Source organism: Sceloporus undulatus, chromosome 6, assembly GCF_019175285.1.
Source record: "Sceloporus undulatus isolate JIND9_A2432 ecotype Alabama chromosome 6, SceUnd_v1.1, whole genome shotgun sequence".
Taxonomy (NCBI): Eukaryota; Metazoa; Chordata; class Lepidosauria; order Squamata; family Phrynosomatidae; genus Sceloporus; species Sceloporus undulatus.
In genome coordinates this window covers 85,507,233-85,527,645 of record NC_056527.1, presented here as the reverse complement: position 1 = coordinate 85,527,645, position 20,413 = coordinate 85,507,233, and the positions used below count along the sequence as shown (strand labels likewise).

At 40.4% G+C, this 20,413-nt stretch overlaps 1 protein-coding gene across 4 annotated transcripts in view; it reads right to left on the bottom strand.

Moving 5' to 3' along the window:
* The window catches only part of ACLY (ATP citrate lyase), a 65,433-nt gene that overhangs the window by 31,183 nt on the left and 13,837 nt on the right, over positions 1-20,413 (bottom strand). For 3 of the 4 annotated variants that reach the window (XR_006104690.1, XM_042475807.1, XM_042475809.1), the window contains exons 2-8: positions 13,858-14,022; positions 10,566-10,688; positions 8,806-8,868; positions 7,661-7,851; positions 5,724-5,803; positions 4,534-4,664; positions 1,329-1,447 (exon numbers count right to left, since the gene is read on the bottom strand). Coding sequence is in view for 3 of the 4 variants with exons in the window: in XM_042475807.1 (XP_042331741.1) it covers positions 1,329-1,447; positions 4,534-4,664; positions 5,724-5,803; positions 7,661-7,851; positions 8,806-8,868; positions 10,566-10,688; positions 13,858-14,016 (866 nt within the window). In the remaining variant the exon portion in view is untranslated. Of the gene's footprint in view, positions 1-1,328; positions 1,448-4,533; positions 4,665-5,723; positions 5,804-7,660; positions 7,852-8,805; positions 8,869-10,565; positions 10,689-13,857; positions 14,039-20,413 lie in introns of those variants that run through there. The other variant, XM_042475808.1, reaches the window with a different exon arrangement.

Below are 20,413 nucleotides of genomic sequence, written 5' to 3'. Positions count from 1 at the left end.
ATTATTATTATTATTATTATTATTATTATTATTATTATTATTATTATTATATTTATAAAGCGCTGTAAATTTGCACAGCAGAGAATGGATAAAATCAATAAGAATAATGAAACCTGCCAGTGACATACAATCTAAAAATAACAAATGCATGTAACGGTAGATAGTAATACAAGCTAATAAAATAAGCAAACAACAGGTTAAAAACATCAACTAACAGGCAACAAATAATATTAGAAGGCTTAACTTGCAGAGCCAAGGATGGTCACAAGCCCTCTTGGAAGGTAAAGGAAGAATTAGGCTTTATTCTACTATTGTGTATGATAAATAACAGAGTAGGAGAAAGAACACCAACCAAGAATCAACATTTATTTAGTATCAGAAAATTATGCTGCAGCCATTAAAATGTTTGCAAACATTTCCACAACAGTCCTCAGCCAATAGCTGGGAGTAGGTAGGTTGCAAGTTGCAGGGAGGCAGGAGCCAGTTGAGTTAGAAATGATAAGAATCTGGCAGAATTATAGTACATGCACACATATAGCTTTATTTTACATAAATTAAGGTATATACTAATTTATAAATCTAGAAATTGTGGTCAAAAAATTGACCCAAAAAACCTGAGTTGACTTATCCACGGGTCAATGTAAGAGCTGTACTTTAACACTATAAAAAAAAGGAACCATCCCCTGGTGAAAGGCAAAAGCATAATCTGTCCTGGAAGCACTGACCCCATTCTACTCTCATCCATCTTGTCTTTAGTATGAGCACAAACAGTTATGCCTGCTGACATTTTCTAAGTTCTTTGGCATTGTTTTCCTCTGCTTCATCCTTTGGCTCCTTTGTTACAAGCCTGTAGGTTTTACTCTCAACTTATTCATGGGCCATATAAAAATCCTTAATTTTGGCCCCCAAACCTCAACTTATACATGAGATCGATTTATAGTTAAGTATATATGGTATACTCAAAGTTTAAAATTAAGGTTTCGTAAGAAGGTAAAGAAAATAAGTGTGTGTAGCTGAGCTGAGCACAGTACTCCTTCCAAACATCAGGAACTATGATGTTTCCACGGTAGAACCATGCAAGCCATGGAAGGTTTTCCACCAGACTTTGGAAACAAGCTTTTGTGAACTCTCATTACATGTTTTTGCCATAAGGATTAGAAATCTGTTTTAAAAAAGAATTGAAAAAATAAACCACAGACTGCCAAATCATCCCAAGAGGTAATGTTGTCAAGGCTGGAGGTTTCCTCCTCCTGCTGCTACATTGGATCCCATTTGCCCCCATACTGTGTAAATGCCACACCACTTCCACAACATCCTATGCACCATACCTGTATACCACAGATGCACCACCTCCAGCTACCATGGTCCAAATTCGGCCCTTGGGATTCAGGATCGTCAACTTTAAGCTGGCTCCACTCTTGGCATCTAAATCAGCAATGTAGGCTTCCTGTCGAGAAGACCCCCAACAGCATTAGAATCACAGATCAGCATTTTTCAGGGTGGCACACTACACCCTTGAAAGACTAAGCTGGGGTGCTCCAGGAGAGTGAAAATGAGTCTTACCTGCCCCAGCCATTTGGCAAATGAAATTGTGATTTGACAATTAAAATAAAAAAGCCAAGGCACACCCTGCTCATGGGTGGCATATGCGAAGGGGGAATCTGGGAGTGGGGGCAGAGGCAGTTACCTTCAATTCCTTCACCAATTTTCTGCAGTAATTTCCCCCATTTAATCTGTATTATTTAACCCAGGTGTTGGGTCTCTCATCTTCCAGTGTTAACACTCAGCACACAACCACCTCAGTATGTGTTAGTTTGTGATCGTAATAAAGATGAACTGAACTACTACTACCTTAGTAATTCTACAGAGAATGGTGCTTTAGTATTCTAATAAATAACAATTAATGATTTCAAACTACAGTAGTTTGAAGATTCACTGCAGATGCAATCTAAAGGAAAAGAGGAAAAAAGCAAGACTGTCTAGGATCCAAACACAGCTATAAAATATCAAAAGTGTCTGTGTTTGAGGGTGGCAAGAAGGCAATAAAAACAGAGGTGCTGCTGTTTATTGTCTTCAGTGCTCTCCAGTCACCACAAAAATAAATAAACACACAAACAACAACAACAAAAAACACTGAGAGACCAAAATACAACTCATGATCAATCACAAAATGTGTAGAAACAGAAATGGGCCAATATAGTTATTGAGTAAGTGTACAGGCATCTGCCAAGACTGGCTTGTGAGTTCCCAGAGGCCAAGCCCATATTCATTAGAATGCTTCAGAAGTACAGGCAGTCTAAGAGTCTTCATTAGCGCTTGGCATGGAGGATGACTCAGTGAGGCTGAAATTAAAACTCATCCATTAGAAACCTTGCCAAATTGAGTTAAGTGTCAGCACTTGAGCCATAACCATGCGGGTGGGGAAAGGAGAGAAAAGGCAGCGGGGTGGGGAATCATCTAAATGGATTTCTTGGCTAAAATACATTTTAAAAAAGAACAGACAGCCTACCTTATTTGTATATCATTATAATTATTATATTTCTAAAGATGCCAGAGCACTAGACAGCTGTTGGTGATATCTTGCAGAGCATTGGAGACATGCATATTTTGGGTGAACAGTAATGAGCTGTTTTGAAGAAAATACAGACTTCCAGACAGCCCTGGTTACTTACTCATATTTCAGTTCTGTCTCAGCCAAGAAAATTCAGAAGCCACGTAGAGCGGGTGGCCACTGGATTGGTAACTGATGCATCCAAAGAGTCTCCAAAACCTTTGAAAGTACATGGGAGGCTTTCCCCATGACCCACCTATTACAACATCTGCATGGGAAGGGAATAAATACTGCCAACAGTACTTACTATTTCCCCTTTGGCTGTTTTCACATGAATAACTGAAGTCACCAGTACACATTCCCAGATCCTTGAAAAAATTAAGACAACAATTTCCAGAATCTCTAAAGTCCTTGCTAGGTGGGGTTTCTGGAAGTTGTAATCCAAAAGTAATGTTTCCAAGTTCTGCATATTCCCAGGTCTGTATTTTGTACAAGAGGAAGCCAAAACCTAGCACACAAGTAGGAAAGGTGTTGGTCTAGCCTGCTCCTTATTGTGCTATGCTTCCATTTCTGGGAATTTGTATTTTTAATGCAAAGAAGGTATGCAATGGCCTGAATCCTCTTGGCCAGTCCAACTAGACTAGGTCCCACAAAATCAAATGCTAAATTGTGGGTCAATCTCACTAATCCAATGGATCCAGTGAAGTTAGACCTAGCAACATGATTCTGTTGTATGTATGATTCTGTCTAAAGCTTGAAGTGGTATAATCCATTTTATCACATCAAGCCTTTATACTTCATACCCCAAAACATTGCTGAGAATATATGGAATTCTTCTTCCACGATTTGCTGACCTTCCCACTAAGGGTGGAGTTTCTTGTTGTTGTGTGCCTTCAAGTCATTACTGACTTATGGCAACCCTATCATGGGTTTTTTTTGGCAAGATTTGTTCAGTCTTTGCCTTCCAAGGTTGAGAGTAAGACTTGCCCAAGGTCAGCCAGTTGGTTTCAATGGCTGTGCAAGGATTTAAGCCGGGTCTCCCAGAGTCTTAGTTCAAACCATTACACTAAACTGGCAACTATGAACTTTGTTTCCTCCTTGGGTAGTACTCACTTGAATAAGCAAAGTAAGCAATACATATTTTCCAGAGACTCGGCTTTCTGAATAGAGTCTAGACACTTGTTTTCTGAGATGGCCTGCAGTTTGTTAATACCAGAAATTTCTTCTGTTTTGCTCTCCCAAGAATATAGCAAAATAAATTGCACAGATACATGCAAATAGGCTGACCCTTGCTGGAAAATAAAGGATATGAAAACTTCTCTCTAAAACTCAATAATAGTATGAAAGCTTTTATAACAACTGTGCTATAGGAAGAACAACTTTATATTCAGTCTTTCCTTGGAGGAGCTTTAGGCAGCAACTGTGGTTATCTTCACCCATTTTACCTTGCAACAGCCCAGTGAGGTAGGTTAGTCTGAGAAGTGGTGACTAGCCCAAGGTCACTTTGTGACATTAATCAATGTGGGGATCTGAACCAGAGTTTCCCTAGCCCTGATGTGACACTACCATGGATCCACATTCAAGTGCTTTAGGGATAAGCATTCTGGTGCCCTCCAGATGTTTTATCTGCAATTCCTGTAAGCCTAATCAGAATGGCTAATGGTCAAGAATAATGGGAATTGCAGCTCAAAATCTGGAAGGTACTGAATTATCTACAGTGGGCCTTTGATATCTGCTGCAGTTTGGTTCCAGGCCCCCCTCCATGGATACCAAAATCCATGGATGGTCAAGTCCCATTAAATACAATGAATAGTTAAAAGGTGTCCACTACATAAAATGGCAACATTAGGTTTGTTTTTTGTAATTTATATATTTTCTTAATATTTTCATGTTGTGGATGCTTGAATTTGTGGTAAAGAATCTATGGATAAGGTGGATCAACTGTAGCACAGGCAACATATCAAAAAGAATTTTTCACTTGCCTCTGGGTAAGCTTCTCTTCCAAAGGGAGGGGGGAAGTCTACATCCCCCCATTTCACTTTGCAGATGTAGTCAGCTGTTGCATCAATCTTTGCAGCCAGGTCTAGTACATAAACACCGTCCACAGTTACAACTTCATTTGAAAGCAGGGGGAGGAAAGGGGGAAAAACAGATAAGCATGAACTATTTTCCCAGCAGGAGCTAACTGATTAAAAAAACCCACAACAACAATTCATGAACCTCATGCTGAGATGCTTTTTGTATTACATGTGGTACTCTATTTCATAGGTTTTTTCTTGAGGAAGGGTGAAGAAAGTGCAGCCAGTGAGCTCCACTTCTGTGGTCCTCCAGGAGACCACTGAAAGCCACTGAACCTACCCATCATTTAAAAACAACTGGGCCAATTGTTCACTCCAAAATAACTCCAAAATTGCCTGCAAATGCAGCACTTTAGCCCTCCAAATCCTCTCCAAAATGTTCTGTAAATAGCAACCAGACGTAACATGATGTCACTTCTATTGCACCTAAAAGAGCTGGTATAGCTTGTGGAAAGGAGGTGAAAATTGTCACCACGTAGTTAGCTGCCTCTGCTCTGGAAGCAGCTATAATATTGAGGGAAACTGCCCATATACACATTTGTATCCATATTCATATAATATATAAAGTGACTCTCAGGAATAGAAGAAGCTACATGTTCTGATGTGACCAGATCTCTCATGGCCAAACTAGTTGGATTTTTAAACAAGGCTTCCCTGTTTGTTTCCTTTCTTTTCCAAATAAGCAGTACTGTGAAGGGTCATGATGTATTTTAAATACGAGAGACAATGATATGTTCAATGTCACTTCTAGTGTGGCCCTCATTTGATTTACAAAATGTAAAAATTCAAAGGTTGCTTTTTAGGACTGTTTGAGCAGACTTTGTTTTTAGCAGTCTGCTAGAAACTGACATCAAATTAATCTCAGAAGTTGTTCACTTGCTTCAGCATTCTCAAAGATTGATGGGCACCTCCTACATTGCCTGTTTGCGATGGACCAATTTAAAATTACTCCAGTAACAATTGTGTATTGGAATATATACTGGCTGTCTAGAGCAGAGATCTTATATTTATCTTCATTTTCTCTTCCACCACACTATAATGAATTACTGAGAGATGCAGTTCACAGAATGAAATGTTACAGAAAGAAGAGTTACCTAGTGGATTGATTTCCAAATATGTAAAATATAAATCTTCATACAGGTTGAACAGGCCAGAGATAAAGCTTGCCAAGATGCTACATAAAGAAAATACAAAATGCAGAGTGGATTAAAAAATAGTTAAAACAGACAGACTGCAACCAAATAACTTGCCCTCTGTATTTGGCCTTTTATACAGCTTCGTCATGGGCTCCTTCAACCTGTCTGTTTTTGGTCCAGTTTATGACTCAGAAGCCTAGGCTCAGATGAATCAGAGTCTGACAAAGCATCATTCGCTGCCCATGTCTCTCCCTGAAGCCCATTTATTGTCCATCTTAAAATGTCAGTAAATAGAAGATGTTGCCTTTAAAATGTCAGAAGGGAACTGTCACATCAAGAAATTAAAAAAAAAACCCTCTCAGATTTTAACTATCACTGTCATCTAATATGCACTCCACCTCATCTGAGATATAAAGAGATAACATAAAGAAACAGAGGATGTTTATCTACCATTTTTCATAGATATTTAGGCTGTGTGTAGATAGGTTTACAATAATTCCACTTATCATGCTCACCAGGGAGACGTGGCGGCGCACTGGTTAAATGCCTGTACTGCAGCCATTCACAGCAGTGAGTTTGATCCCAGGGTCAACTCAGCCTAGCATCCTTCCATAGGTCACTAGAATGATTACCCAGCTTATTGGGGCAATTAGCTTATATGTTGTACACTGCTTAGGGAATGCTTAAGTGCACTGATAAGTGGTATAGAAATGTACTTGCTGTTGCTATGGCTAAATGTGGCACTGCCAAGCATGATAAATAGCCAATCTCCTTCACAACTTTGAAGCTACAGAGGTTAAGCAAGGACCCCAGCTGCTGTTCAACAGCCATAATCTCTCCAGTTCCAAAGTTAAAGTGGGGAGGGGGGTAAGGTAACTGGTTGACTGCTGCATGGTGAAGATGACACATGTACAATCTTCCCTCCCACCACCAGACTTCTTTCTCTCATGCTTTTTGACAGCAATGGTAGTATCACCAATAAGCAAGCAGATTCTCTCTTGCTCTTAGCATGGAAAAAGAAGCTATTGCATGGTCTCCATCTGCCCTCATCCTCTTCTCCATTTCCCTGTTTTCAGACACCTCTCCACATGCAAATTCTTTTATTATACTCCCTGGTTGCTGTTTAACCTTGTGGTCTGCCACCAAATTTCAGTGGCAAAATGAATGAAAGAGGGGAGATGGATGTGAGATGTTCCAGGAATCAGTTGATAGCCGCCATAAGTTTGAGTATGGGGGCATATGAACATTCTGCAGCCATATAACTTTGAGGACTAACTCTATTTGTACTTGTGTAAAGAGAAATAACGGTACCATGGAATCTGAAAAAGTGTATAAGCAAAACAGGTTTTACCAGAGTCTTGTTATTCCTAACAATCTGTTAAGTAAATCTCCAGCTCTAAACCAGGAAACATGTGGATGCTGCTGCCAGAAAGGGACACAGGTCATCATCAATCAACAGTGCTTGCTTGCTCGCTCTGCTTTCTACCAGCACCTCCCTTAGGAAAGTCCAGGGGGTGTACTGGTGTGTTAGACAACACCTAAAGCAATTCCTTCAAGTTCCTTGACAGAACAGGCCAGCTCTGAAGCATTTTTCAGCTACTACCTCCCACTGGACAAAAGCAAAGCAGCAGAGATCATTTGGATATTCTCAGATGGCTTCAAACAGGTGTCTTATTGTTTCTGCATTTAGAAGTTATTCCCAATAATCTGAAATGACACTTCCAGGTACTACTGGGTACACTGAAGTGGCCCAATAGGTCACTGAAAAAGTAAAGACTGACCCTCTGACACTCTAGTATCTCTCCTCCTTCAGGTCATGTGAGTACAACTGCCCCCCAAAAGATTCTACCCACAATTCAATGGTAATATAATATAAAGTAGTGTCTCAGAATTACTCTCTTTTGTCCTTTGGGGCATGCAGCAATAGATGCTTCTTGATTTCAGATTCATGCAGCTTCTCGTCCACGCGCACCAGCAGCTTCTGGGCTTTAGCATCGACATCTCCCACATCTACTCCACCCTCATGATAGAACAGCACATAGTCTCCCTCACGGGCTGCATAAATGCACACATAGAACTCCTCCGCCTATGAAATTGAGACACTGAATTAGAAGAATCTGACTAAAACACATAGTCAGAATGTGCAGGGTGACATGGAAAGCAGAGACATTCTAAAGCATCTGATATCATGCTGCTGAGCTGCGTTGAACAAGAATTGTTTACCTGCTCTGACAGCACCATCCTCTGTGTATTTTATACAGCCACCTAATAGTAAAGGGACCCTAACAAGAAACAGGGCTGTAAGACTATAGTAAACTAATGTATAGCCAGCGATTCTGAAAAAGATGTACAGTGTGCCTGCGCCGTACCCAGGCGCACTATACGTGGCTTCAAGTTATGCTGAAGCTGCATATCAATAAAACATACGGTGTGCATGCTCATGGTGCACGCAGTGTGGCACCACAAGCACATGTCCAGTGTTTTCAATGGGGCACAAGCATACACAGGATTCCCTGGAATGGATCCCCCGCGTAATGGAAGGACCCACTATATTACAAAAGAGAAAAGCATTGGTTAAACTTAGTCAAAATAGAGGAAACACTTTTCACTTATTTATTTTTTTACTGTCCCAACTCCTTTCTTCCATCTGTTGTTTATGACAGAATGTGAGGGAAAAAGTGCTTCTGAATACATGCTAAGAATCCTTTCTCCAAATCCCAATAGGTATTTAGCTTCACTCAAAGTATAGTCCCTATTGAAGCAACACTCCCTTCCCAACTGCTCTTTCTAAAAGTGACATAGTGATGTCAATTGGATTTGATATACACATAGATACACTTATATTATTATTATTATTATTAACCTTTATTTATAAAGCGCTGTAAGTTTACACAGCGCTGTACATAAATTTTTTTTTTAAGTCAGATGGTTCCCTGCCCTCAGGCTTACAATCTAAAAGATTGGCATATATGGCATATATAATTATACATACACAATTGTACATAAACAAGAGTGTCCACATTTCTGTGAACAAACTGACCTGTTTGTGTGGAACAAAGGGTTCTATCAAGAAGTTCTTTAGGATACCTTTAGCTTTGGCAATCTATAGAAAATGGTTAAAAAAGTATACATTAATGTATTCATATTCTAAACCAGCAGATCAACTACCTAAAACAGGTATCTCAACCTTGGCATATCTAAAGGACTCTATCTTCCAATATGAGCCTGCTTGGGTTCCAGGATCATCAGGGGAGGCCCTTCTCTCAAACCCACCATCTTCTCAGGCATGCTTGATAGGAACATGGAAGTCCTATGCCTTACACATAGCCTGAAGGTAATTTTATCAATAATATTTTAAATACTTTTGTGCATATAACAAAGTTTGTGTACACTGAACCACCAGAAAGCAAAAGTGTCACCATCTCAGCCATGTGGACAATTTTGGATTTTGGAGTATTTTGGGTTTCAGAATTCTGGATAAAGGAGACTCAACCTTTATTAGGAATTTTGAGAAAGTGCTGTAGTTACTTCTCTGATTTACCCAGGAAAGGAATAGGAAGCATGTATGTATGCATTCCTTTTCCAATGGGCTCTGCGTATAAGTCAGATTCAGTAGAAATAAAATCTGTGTTATTATTTTTTACATTGGGCCCACATCCCACTAAACCTCCACCAAATTAAATTAATGGATTTGTATGTTTTTCACATTAGTGCAACTAATGTAAGTGACAGGAAAGAAATATGAGGCAGTTACAACCTATGATTTGATGTGGATTTGTGAAACTACACAGGGGAGTTAATATCCCCTGCTCAACCCACTATGCTGTTATCTGATATATGTGTGTACCTGTTATGTCAATGTCTTGGGTCTTGCACTTGTGCAAGCAACTATGAATTACATGTATTACAACATCAACCATTGATAGTTTTTTGCAGGTGTAATAATCTGGAACACAATGTCTGGGAAATATGGATGGGTTGGGTCTTTTGCTGCATTGAAAAAAACAAATAAAACCCTTAAATAACACCACCACCACCCCAAAAAATCATGATAATCCATTTGTGCCATCATGAGAATGGAAAGCAGTGGACCAGTCATTTATGCTTTATTCCATGACAGTGGTTGGGTAGATCCCATATCAAAACTGTGCAGATTTAAAATGATCTCTTTTACTTGAGCTTTCTTTTTGCTTCCATGTGTGCTTTCTCTTCTTCAGCACACCATTTTCCTTTCTCTCTTTGGAATTCAATTTTATTCTTCTTTGTTTCTTTGCCTCATCCTCTCTTCATCTGCAACCTTCCTTTTCTGACCTCTGTTAACACCAAGTCACTTGTTCCTGCCACCATTATGTCAGTCTCTTATCTGTCCCACTCTCACGTCTTTAACACTCACCACACACGACTCACACTTTCAAGTGGACAGTGACTGCAATTCTGCATGAAAGCTGTTCTTCCATGGCACATTAGACTATTGCTCATTAAATGGTTTTCATTTCACAGCCATCAAAATACACTACTCTGTACATCACCCACACTGGCAAAAACATCCAGGAACACAGTAGGAATCTCACCAGAGCATGACCCTGTGACAGTGCTGAATACTGTGTTGCCAAATCTAATATATATATTTATTTCCACATTTTATGAAATGCTGTGCTGTCCTGGAAGACTTTGGAGGCATAAAACAACCTTATTTTATTTTTTATTTCATTTGTTCATGTTCCGTTCTTCCTTCAAAAGGGCTTCAGTGTCACAGCTAATAAAGTAAATGGGTCAGACATAGAAATAATAATAACTTACTGTGGTTTCTTGTCCAAGACGTGGCTTCAGCCAGGTCTTTACTTGATTTAAATCAAGATTCACACCCACCAAACCGAGCTTGCCACGTCGTTTGATCAACTGATCAGGTTTCACTACTAGACGCTAAAATTTTACAAAGGAAAAGAAAAAAGAAAAAAAATGAAAACGAGAAAACCCATCTTGCAGGTGAATAGATGGCATTTTGTGAACAAATTATCATTATCAATCAAAATAAAATATTCTCAATACAGAGAGATTAAGCATCTGTAGTCACAGATCTATAAACTCCAGGCAACTCTTTGTAAAGCAGGAGTGGGAAACTGCACTGAGGCAATTTTTCATGCCACTCACACTTCTAGTGGAGGCCTGGTAAAACAAAAAACAAAGCGATGTCAGTTCCAGTTTCATTTTTCAGACCATTTTCTTATTTTTATATATAAATATGTTTGGGGGAGAGTCAGGCATGACACATTTTTTAGTGTCCTGGGTCAAAAAAATGCCCAGAATCCTTAAAGCTAGGGGAGGAGAGGCTCTAGCAGCTAGAGAATTTAAAGGGCCACAAAAAATTGGCTGGGGGACTACATGCAGCATTCCCCCAACCCTTGTTTTAAGGCAGTGGTCCCCAAATTGTGCTCTTTAAGGAATTTTGGACTTCAACTCCTAAGATCTCAGACTACTGGCCAACATGGCTGAGGCTTCTGGGAGTCCAAAATCTCTTAATGGCACAAGTTTGGGGACCACTGTTTTAAGGCATGTATATTTGCCTCCATGCTTAGAAGCCAGCAGTAGAGGAGAATGATGTGGTTAGACTTTCACTGATCACACCACAGGGGTTCTGTCTCTTTTATTCATCATGCTCACTAACAGAGCAAAGGTAGACTACAGGCGAGATAGAAAACACCCAGCATATTAAAGTTTACCCAGCTTGCATAACTTGTATAGGTTTTCTTGGCATGTCATACCTTAGCAAGGAATTTTTATTTTTACTTATATGCTGAACTAATATAAGGCTGTATGAAATCCCCACAGTTATTGCCTGATGTGGTCATCAAATTTTAATACTATAACTGAGGCGGGTTACATACCGCCGAGAAGCAGTGCTGTCCCGCCACCGCCGCTTGCGGCGTCCGGGAGCCGCAGCTGCCACACCGCGGGGGTCCCAGACGCTCAGAGAAAAGAGCGTGGAAATCGCGCTCCTTCTCGGGCCCCGGAAGAGGCACTGCAAGTGCCAAAGGGTGCACTCGCGGTGTCACTTCCGGTGCGCCACGTGCGGACGCAGAGCGTCCGTTACGTCAATATGGCGGCGGCCGTGTGGAACAGCCGCCGCCATATTGTACGTATTGAATACATATTAGGGTTAGGGAGGTGCGGAAGCACCGCCCCTTCCTAACCCTAATACGTATTCAATACGTATTTTTTGGCGGAGTATAACCCGCCTGAGTTACTAGTTGTGTTTATTTTTAATCACATTTTGAGCCAACTTGGTTCCCAGTATTAGGAAGAAGATGGATATTAAATGAAAGAATGAACTGCTCTAATTAATTATTTCACCATCCCCAATTAATTAACTTTTGCATTCTCTTTCTGTTCACCTGCAGGTAACCTTAGATCTAACCCATCCCTGCCATTTCAGCATCTTTAAACATTTATTTCAGTCCCGGTGGAACTGAAAATCTTCTTCTAGCTTCTGCTTTAAGAAATTTATCATAAAACCAAAAGGACATCCACAGCTCTTGCTAATTTCTGGCAAGCCTCACAAAATCCTATGCACTTTTCTTGCCAATACATGCCAGCAACTGACTCACATAAACTACGTGCAGAGTATTTAATTAGCTTACCAATACAGCTGCCCTCTATCAGCAAGAAAAATGGGATTGAGCAACCGATCCATGCTCAGCTAAATGTGATTAAACTGGAGTCGGGCCAGGAGTCGGGCCAGCCATGGAAAGAAACTGGGGACAGGGCAGAATGTCTCCAGCTTGCAATTCAATTTGCCTGATTAAATGAGGAACTGAGGGAAAAAGGAGGATGGACCTCTAAACCTTTCAACAGAAAAAAAGAGAGAAAGAAATGTGTATCCAAAGGGTATACATGAAGTTGCATCTTGGATGTTTCTCTTATCCTCAGAGAATATGGAATTCCACATTAGTAAAAAGCATGAGAGATCATCTCTAGTCCATAGACTGGTCAAACAAAGTCAACTGACTACTCATTATTTGCCAATGGTCAGATTCCACAAAGATGCTACATCTAACTTTCCTTACCTTTGAAATGTAATAATGTTATCATTTGTCAGCTAGGGAGATAATGAGGACTCTTTGCTTCCAGGTTTCTTAACATTCAGACACAAAGAAGATAGTCACAGCTTAGTGGCAGATCACATGCTTTCCACAGAAGGTTCCTGGTTCAAGCCTGAGTTTTTCCAGGCAAATATGGTTTCATATATTAGTTGTACAATAGAGTGTAAGGCAAGGAGTGGTTGAGAGGATGGTGAGAATGGAACTTTGGAGTGAATGCAGATTGATGGAATGTTTGAGGAGAATTGCATAAAGTGTAATTTACTTAGCATAAATGTTCCTTCTATTTTGCATAAAAAAAGATATGTTAGAAGAACAGCAACACTTTTAAAAATTGTTTTTCAATGCATTTAAGTTAAGTGGATAACAGTTTAAAATAAAACAAAGGTTGCTGCTTGTTATCTTTTTATGCTAAGTATGGAGAGTCAGTGTGTTCTCTTGCTCTTTTTAAAGAGGGCTGGAGGCTTACACTGCCGCTCCAGGATAAAAAGCAAAAAAGAACAGTCTAGCAAGTCTTTCACGCTTATAAATAATATTACTTAACATGGGGAAAGATTTTTTAAAATTACATTTTAACAAAAGTTGATAAGCAAAACAATTTTTCTTGTTTTAACAGCAACAATAAATGTTTTTGTTTCCCCAAGTGGTCTAAGAACACTATTACAATCAAATGACCTATCCTAATCGGATTAAACCAACCATTTCACCAAGTACACTAACAATGGCAGATATGAGCAGATAGAGACTATTTTTTTTCCTTAGAGGCATGTTGTAGCCTTCTATATACTGTTGGACTACAGCTCCGATCATTACTGGCCACTAGCTATAAAGGCTTGGAGCTGATGCTCAGTTCAGTATCAGTACTGAACAGTATCTGTATCTGTTGAGCTACAGTTCTCCCATTCCTTCTTGTGAAACTGTTTTATTCAGGGCTAGAAAAGCTTCCAACATGAAGATAAGGAAGAGATGGAGCAACTGTAATTTGTTCCACTCACCTCAGTTAAAAGCCAGGGATGATCTTGGATTAGCCGATCCCAGTCTGTATCCGGTGTTACTCTCGCATATTTGAAGCGGTTCTGGATGGCTGAGGATGTACAAATATACTTATACAAGAATTCTTTCCCCGTCTGTTCAGAAATGGCTTTGGCGGACATGGCTACCTAAAGTAAATGCAAAGAGATACATTTTAAGACAACCATTTTAAAATGTTGTACAGTGGTGCCTCGGGTTACGAATTTAATTCGTTCCGCGGCCGCTTTCGTAACCCGAAAAGCCTTCGTAAGCCGAAATGCCATAGGCGCTAATGGAAAAAAAGCCGCGGTTCCCTTTAAAATAGCGCCGAAGTTTTTCGTAACCCGAAAAAACATTCGTAACCCGAAACAATAATTCCCTATGGGATTTTTTCGTATCCCGAAAATTTCGTAACCTGGGTAATTCGTATCCCGAGGTACCACTGTACTGTATGACAATTAATTTAGGTATTTACACCTAACACAGCCTCAGTGCTAGCGCTACCACAGGAAATATTTCTACTGTTGTAAGATTTTTAACTTTCAGCATTAGCCATTGAGCCAGGAACCAATTCATAATGTTTTTGTTTCCCCATGAGTGGGGAAATTTCATTTGTGTTGAAATGAAATTCATAATGCACAACGAGAATACATGCCCTTGTGGTTAAGAAAAGAGTATTAAAAAAACAACACACAATAACTTTTCAATGAGAAAACAAATATATCTGGGAAATGTCATGCTGAAATTTCTCTCCATTTCATATGTAAATTTGAGTGGCATAATCCAGGAAGGTTATACCATATGGTCTCCCTCATTCTGACTAAACATGCTTCTGGGAATCCCAGGAGAGATTGCATTCAGGCAACAATTTGGATGGTTTGCAGAATACTGTACATTATAAGATGGACCTAGGAGTGTCACAGAGAACCAGAATAGTGTAGTGATTTGAGCATTGGACTATGACTGGAGAACAGGGTTAAATTTCCTGTTCGGCAATGGAAATCCACTGAGTGACCCTGGCAAATCCCACACTCTCAGCTCCAGAAAACCCTGTAATAAGTTTGCTTTAGGGTCACCATAAGTCAAACGTGACTTGATGGTGCACATCAACAAGTATCATAAGAACCCAAGAAGAGTCCAGCTGGATCAGACAGAAGCCCATCTCAGCCAACCACAGTAGCCAACCAGATGACTCTGGGAAGCCACTAATGAAAGATGTGAGGGCTAAAGCCTTCTTCTGCTCCAGTCGTTCTTACAATGACAAAAAGATTTTAAATCAGAAAGCGAATAAAGAAAGTTGACCTGTCAAATGAACATCTATAACCAAACAGTATTCAGACCAGTCAGTATTCAGAGTCATGCTGTGTCTGAAAATGGGGGTAACATAAAGCAACCATTTTAGGCTTTTTTTTTCTATTCTTTTGTGATTTTAATTTTGAGCATTTTAAAACTAATTTTATCTATATACCCTGAGAACCTCTGATATAAATATATTAATAAATCAGTAATAAAATTCCTGCAACTCATGATTCCTCTATGAAACTGTCTTAACTAAAGTCAAATAATCATTTACTGTTCTCTTAATTTAATACTGTAGTTCCAGAAAGTACAGGCTTGTGTGATACTTTGATCTTATTCTACATTTGTAAAAAGATTAAATAATGTCTGAAACAAACCCTCATTCCAGTAGTTATGGTAACAGGCTCTCCCTACTGTGATAAGTAAATGGGGTGATAAAGAGGCTTTTAAGTTTTGTTAGTTCAAAATTTAAAAGGGGTGGAGATAGGAGAAAGGGAATCAATTAACTCTGCAAAGTTACTGCTTTTAATGTATATTATCTATGTTAATCAATTCATTTAGAGAATCCAGATTAAAAAGAATGCTGAGGGACCAGAGAGGAATGTTAACTCTTTCCTTTGTTCTGGAGTCCCTGAAAATTCAGAGAAATGTTAAGAAGAAACACTTTATTTTCTGAGAAGGATAAAATAACAACACAGAATACAGAAAAAAAAGAGCAACGGCTGCATGATGCTTTTATCTTTTTCTTCTTGTTGTTGTGTGCCTTAAATCTTCTGACTTATGGCAAGATTTGTTCAGGGAGGGTTGTCTTTGCCTCCCTCTAAAACTGAGAGAAGGTGAACCTATCACAAGGTTTTCTTGCCAAGATTTCTTCAAGGATGTGTGCTTCTGCCTTCCTTTGAGGCTGAGAGAATATGACTTTGCTCATGGTCACCCACTGGATTTCCATGGCTGAGCAAGGATTTGAACCTTGGTTTCTAGTGTTGTAGTGCAGTACTAAAACCACACCATCATGCTGACTCTCCTATTTCAGGATAGCAGCTAACATTTTATTTCCAGAAAAACAGCCATTTTAGGTCTCTCACATTACACACTACCTTCATACCACTTTAACTGGTGTGGCTGCATTCTACTGAATCTCGGGATTTATAGTTCTGCAAAGTATCTTGAATGCACTGGCAAAATTCTCTAGTAGCTCATTGAACTACAAATTCCAGGATTCCAAATGATAGAGACATATAAATGAAAATGGTATCTAAATTCCAACAGAGAGCCAGTGTGGCATAGTGGTTTGAATGTTGGACTGCAACTCTGGAGACCAGGGTACAAATTCCCGCTCGGCCACCGAAACCCACTGGGTGACCTCAGAATCATAGAAACACAGAGTTGGAAGAGACTGCAAGGGCCTTTCAGTCCAACCTCCTGCCATGTAGGAAATCTCAGTCAAAGCATCCCCGACAGATGGCCATCCAGCCTCTGTTTAAAGACCTCTAAGGAAGGAGACTCCACTACTCTCCAAGGGAGTGTGTTCCACTGTTGAACAGCCCTTACTGTCAGGAAGTTTCTCCTAATGTTGAGGTGGAATCTCTTTTCCTGGGGCTTGCATCTATTGCTCTGGGTCCTAGTCTCTGGAGCAGCAGAAAACAAGCTAGCTCCCTCTTCAATATGACATCCCTTCATAGGGCTATCATAACAACTATTAACCTTCTCTTCTCCAGGCTAAACATGGCTAGTCATACTCTCTCAACCTCAGAGGAAGGCAATGGCAAGCCCCCCCCCGAACAAATCTTGCTAAGAAAATCCCTTGACAGAATCACCATAAGTCAACTTGAAGACACACAACAATGCAAAGCACTATAACTGCATAGAGTGGAAAGGCCTTAATATGTTGGACAAACAACAAAAGCTTGTGGCACCTTAAATAATAGGTGTACCAAGGCATATGCCAGAAATAAGATTAGTTTGGGTTGAGGTTGCCTTTGCCTTCCTCTGAGGCAAAGAGTGTGACTTGCTCAAGAACACCTGGTGGGTTTCCATAGCAGGAATTCAAATCCTGGTCTCCTGGAAGCTCGAGTTCAACACTACACAATGCTGGCTTTTTTGCAAACGTTCTTCCGTTCTTTACTAGCACTTCTAGACTCACTAGCCAGAAACACATACAAAGGGCACATATACTGAACTACAAATTCTGAACACAATGATTTCTTTTTCTGAGTACTGCAACCGAATGTTGCTCCGTCTTTTCACATAAAATGGTTACCATTTCATTTCAGCAGTATAATTTGGGGCATGGTGGAGGAAGAAGATGCTATGTTACTTCTGCTGGTTAACTACATGGAATTTGAAATGCTTGGCAAATTACCTAGAAATCTATCCATAGATCTAAATTACCTACAGGTCACTGCTCTTCAGGCTATTCCTTCATAGCAAAAGAGATTTTAACAAGCTTATCTAAATGCATCCAGGTCTACTTGTTTTACAAGAGTTCTTTGCTATGCTCTTGTTTTAAGCACACATCTTGTTAGTGGATGGTTTTGAACATAGTGCCTTATCTTCGAGAAGATAAACCTGTGGTTCCAAGTGCCCATGCTTTGCAAATTAGCAGCTTCCACAGACAAAGGTCCTTGAGAAAGTAGATGGGCTGGAAAAACAAGGTATCTTTTAGGGGAAGTTAGGCATTCTTTTGAGTCAGAATAGCAGTTTGAGTGTTGAACTAAGACTTTGGAGACCAGAGTTCAATGGCCATGGAGACCCACTAGGTAGGTGATCTTGAGCAAGTCACACTCTGTCTCAGAAAGAGCAATGGCAAGCCCCCGCTGAACAAATCTTGCCAAGAAACCCCTATGATAGGGCCATACACAACTCAAAGGCACACAACAACAATAAGCCATTCAGTCACCTAAACTCTACATCTGCATTCCAATGATCAGTTCAGCTCATGGGGAGAGCCCCACATTTCCTTACCACCATTGATGAGCAGAAGTGTTGTATGCTAGTCTTTCCCAACCAGGTTCCCTTCAGAGGTGTTGGATAGCAGCTGGATGGGATGATGGAATTTACAATCAAACATACCTGAAAGGAGCCAGATCAGGTAGCCCAGATCTTTCATCTGTAGAAATACTATGCAACCTAATTTTTTGAGAGGGAGGGACCATAGCACAGTGGTAAAACATACAGGCAATTTAAGGAGCAGGTTCAATCCTAGTTTTAAACAATGTAGTGGCAACAATAGGAAATATTCCTTTCAAAGCCACTGCTAGTCAAAACAGTATAGGACTAAACAAGCCAAAGCTTCAAATGTTCCCATTATTTGTCTTACGACACTGTATCCTACCTCAAAAGTAACTACAGTAAAAGTGGTTAACCAATAATAATAAATAATCAGAACAGGAACTCAGACCAGAAAACCAAAATTCGCTTTCAGAAGGGTCCTGTAAAGTGGAGAAAAGGTAGGCACTGAAATGGTTATAGAGGTGTACTTCTTGGGAACTTCAGCTCCAGGATATTTCCTCTTCAGGTATTTGTTGTCGCATACCTTCAAGTTGTTTTTGACTTACGGAGACCCTAAGGCAGGGGTCGGCAACCTACGGCCCACAGGCCGGACCCGGCCCGGCAGGGCCTTGGAACCGGCCCTAGCCCGGACCTGCCGCTGATTGCCGCCCCGCCGCAGCTTCCGCGCCGCGCTGGGCGCCATTTTGAGGTTGGCCCCCCAGTTGTCTGAGGGACAGCAACCCAGCTCCAAGCTCAAAAAGGTTGCCTACCCCTAAGGTGAACCTATCATGATGTTTTCTGGGCAGGATTTGTTCAGAGATTTGTCATTGTCTTCCCCTTAGGCTGAGAGAGTGTAACACACCCAAGGTCACCCATTGGGTTTCATGGCCGATCTGGGAAACGAACCCTGATCTCCAGAGTCAGTCCAATGCTCAAACCTCTACGCTACATTGGCTCATTCTTCAGGTATAGCCAGGGACTTATGGAGGTCCTTCCAAAAATGTATTGCTGAAGAAACATTTTTAAAATTACTCTCTAATACAGTCTTTTAGTATCTTTTCTGGGTTACATAAAATGGGAGGAGGGATAGAACAGAAGGTTTCTCCTTTCCATTTTTTAAAACCTGTAAGACTTGACAGTGCAGCAGGAAGCAATAATGACGCAGTAAGTAAAGCAATCAAGCTGAAGAGTGTGTTGATTGAAGAGCCTCTCTATCATCTGCCAAAGTTGCAAGATGCAGAGGTTAGGAACAGATGAAGCCAGTTGTCTGTATGGGGGGGGGATGTTTTATTATGCTTGCAATGCAAGCCAATATACCTTTGCAATGTGAATTCAGAAGTAAGAAGTTGCTGAATTGGGTTCTAGTTATGCTGTGACAACTGAAAAACTCTAGGGTTGCAGCCTGTTGCATCTCAGCATGATATAATACCACCATCGAATATAGTACTTCTGCAGCATATTGAGTCATTCAGCTACTCTGCTTGAAGAGCTACATTACAGCTATCTGCTCTCAGAGAAAGGCTTTAGTGTGACTTGCTGTTCTTTATTAGGAACAGCATCTGACACAAAAGAAGCTCTAAGCCCAAAAAACTTTGGCCCTCCATGTCAGTGATGGAAATTATGTGGCCCTCCAGATATGGTTGAAGTGTGACTCCCAGAAGCCAGAATAGCTAATGATTTACATGCTGGGAGCTGTACTTCAACAACACAATTCCTTCTTCTGCTCTAGTTGTTTTGGCCCTCAGTTCCCATCTGCCCCAGCCAACCCAGCCAGTGGCGAAGGACTGTGTAAAATGCAGTCCAAAACTCCTGTAGGACCAAAGGTTCCCAACCCTGGCTCTAATGGCAGGGCAAATGCTTGATTTTCATAAAACAGGAATTTAAATTCTGGCGCATATGAATGAAGAGGGATTCAGTCATGAAAGTATTTCAGACAGTTGGGTGTCTCTTGGCAGTGCCACTTTCACAGATGATAAATGAAGAGGTCACATCTCTTCAGACAGATGTCTTTGTATACCAGCACATCCAGACAAGGTACATGTTTGCCACCCTGAGCTGTCATTTGCATCAGTTTCTGACCAAAGATGGATGAGCTTTCTTTCAAGGTAATGCAAGTGACACACACAGGCTGAAACAAAGCAAGCAGCTTCTCATTTGCACCAGCTAAGAAGACTTTGCCATAGTTGTGAAGGGAAAGAGATTTCTCATTTTAAAAAAGAAAATGGGAATTTGGGGAAACAGATGCCTGTG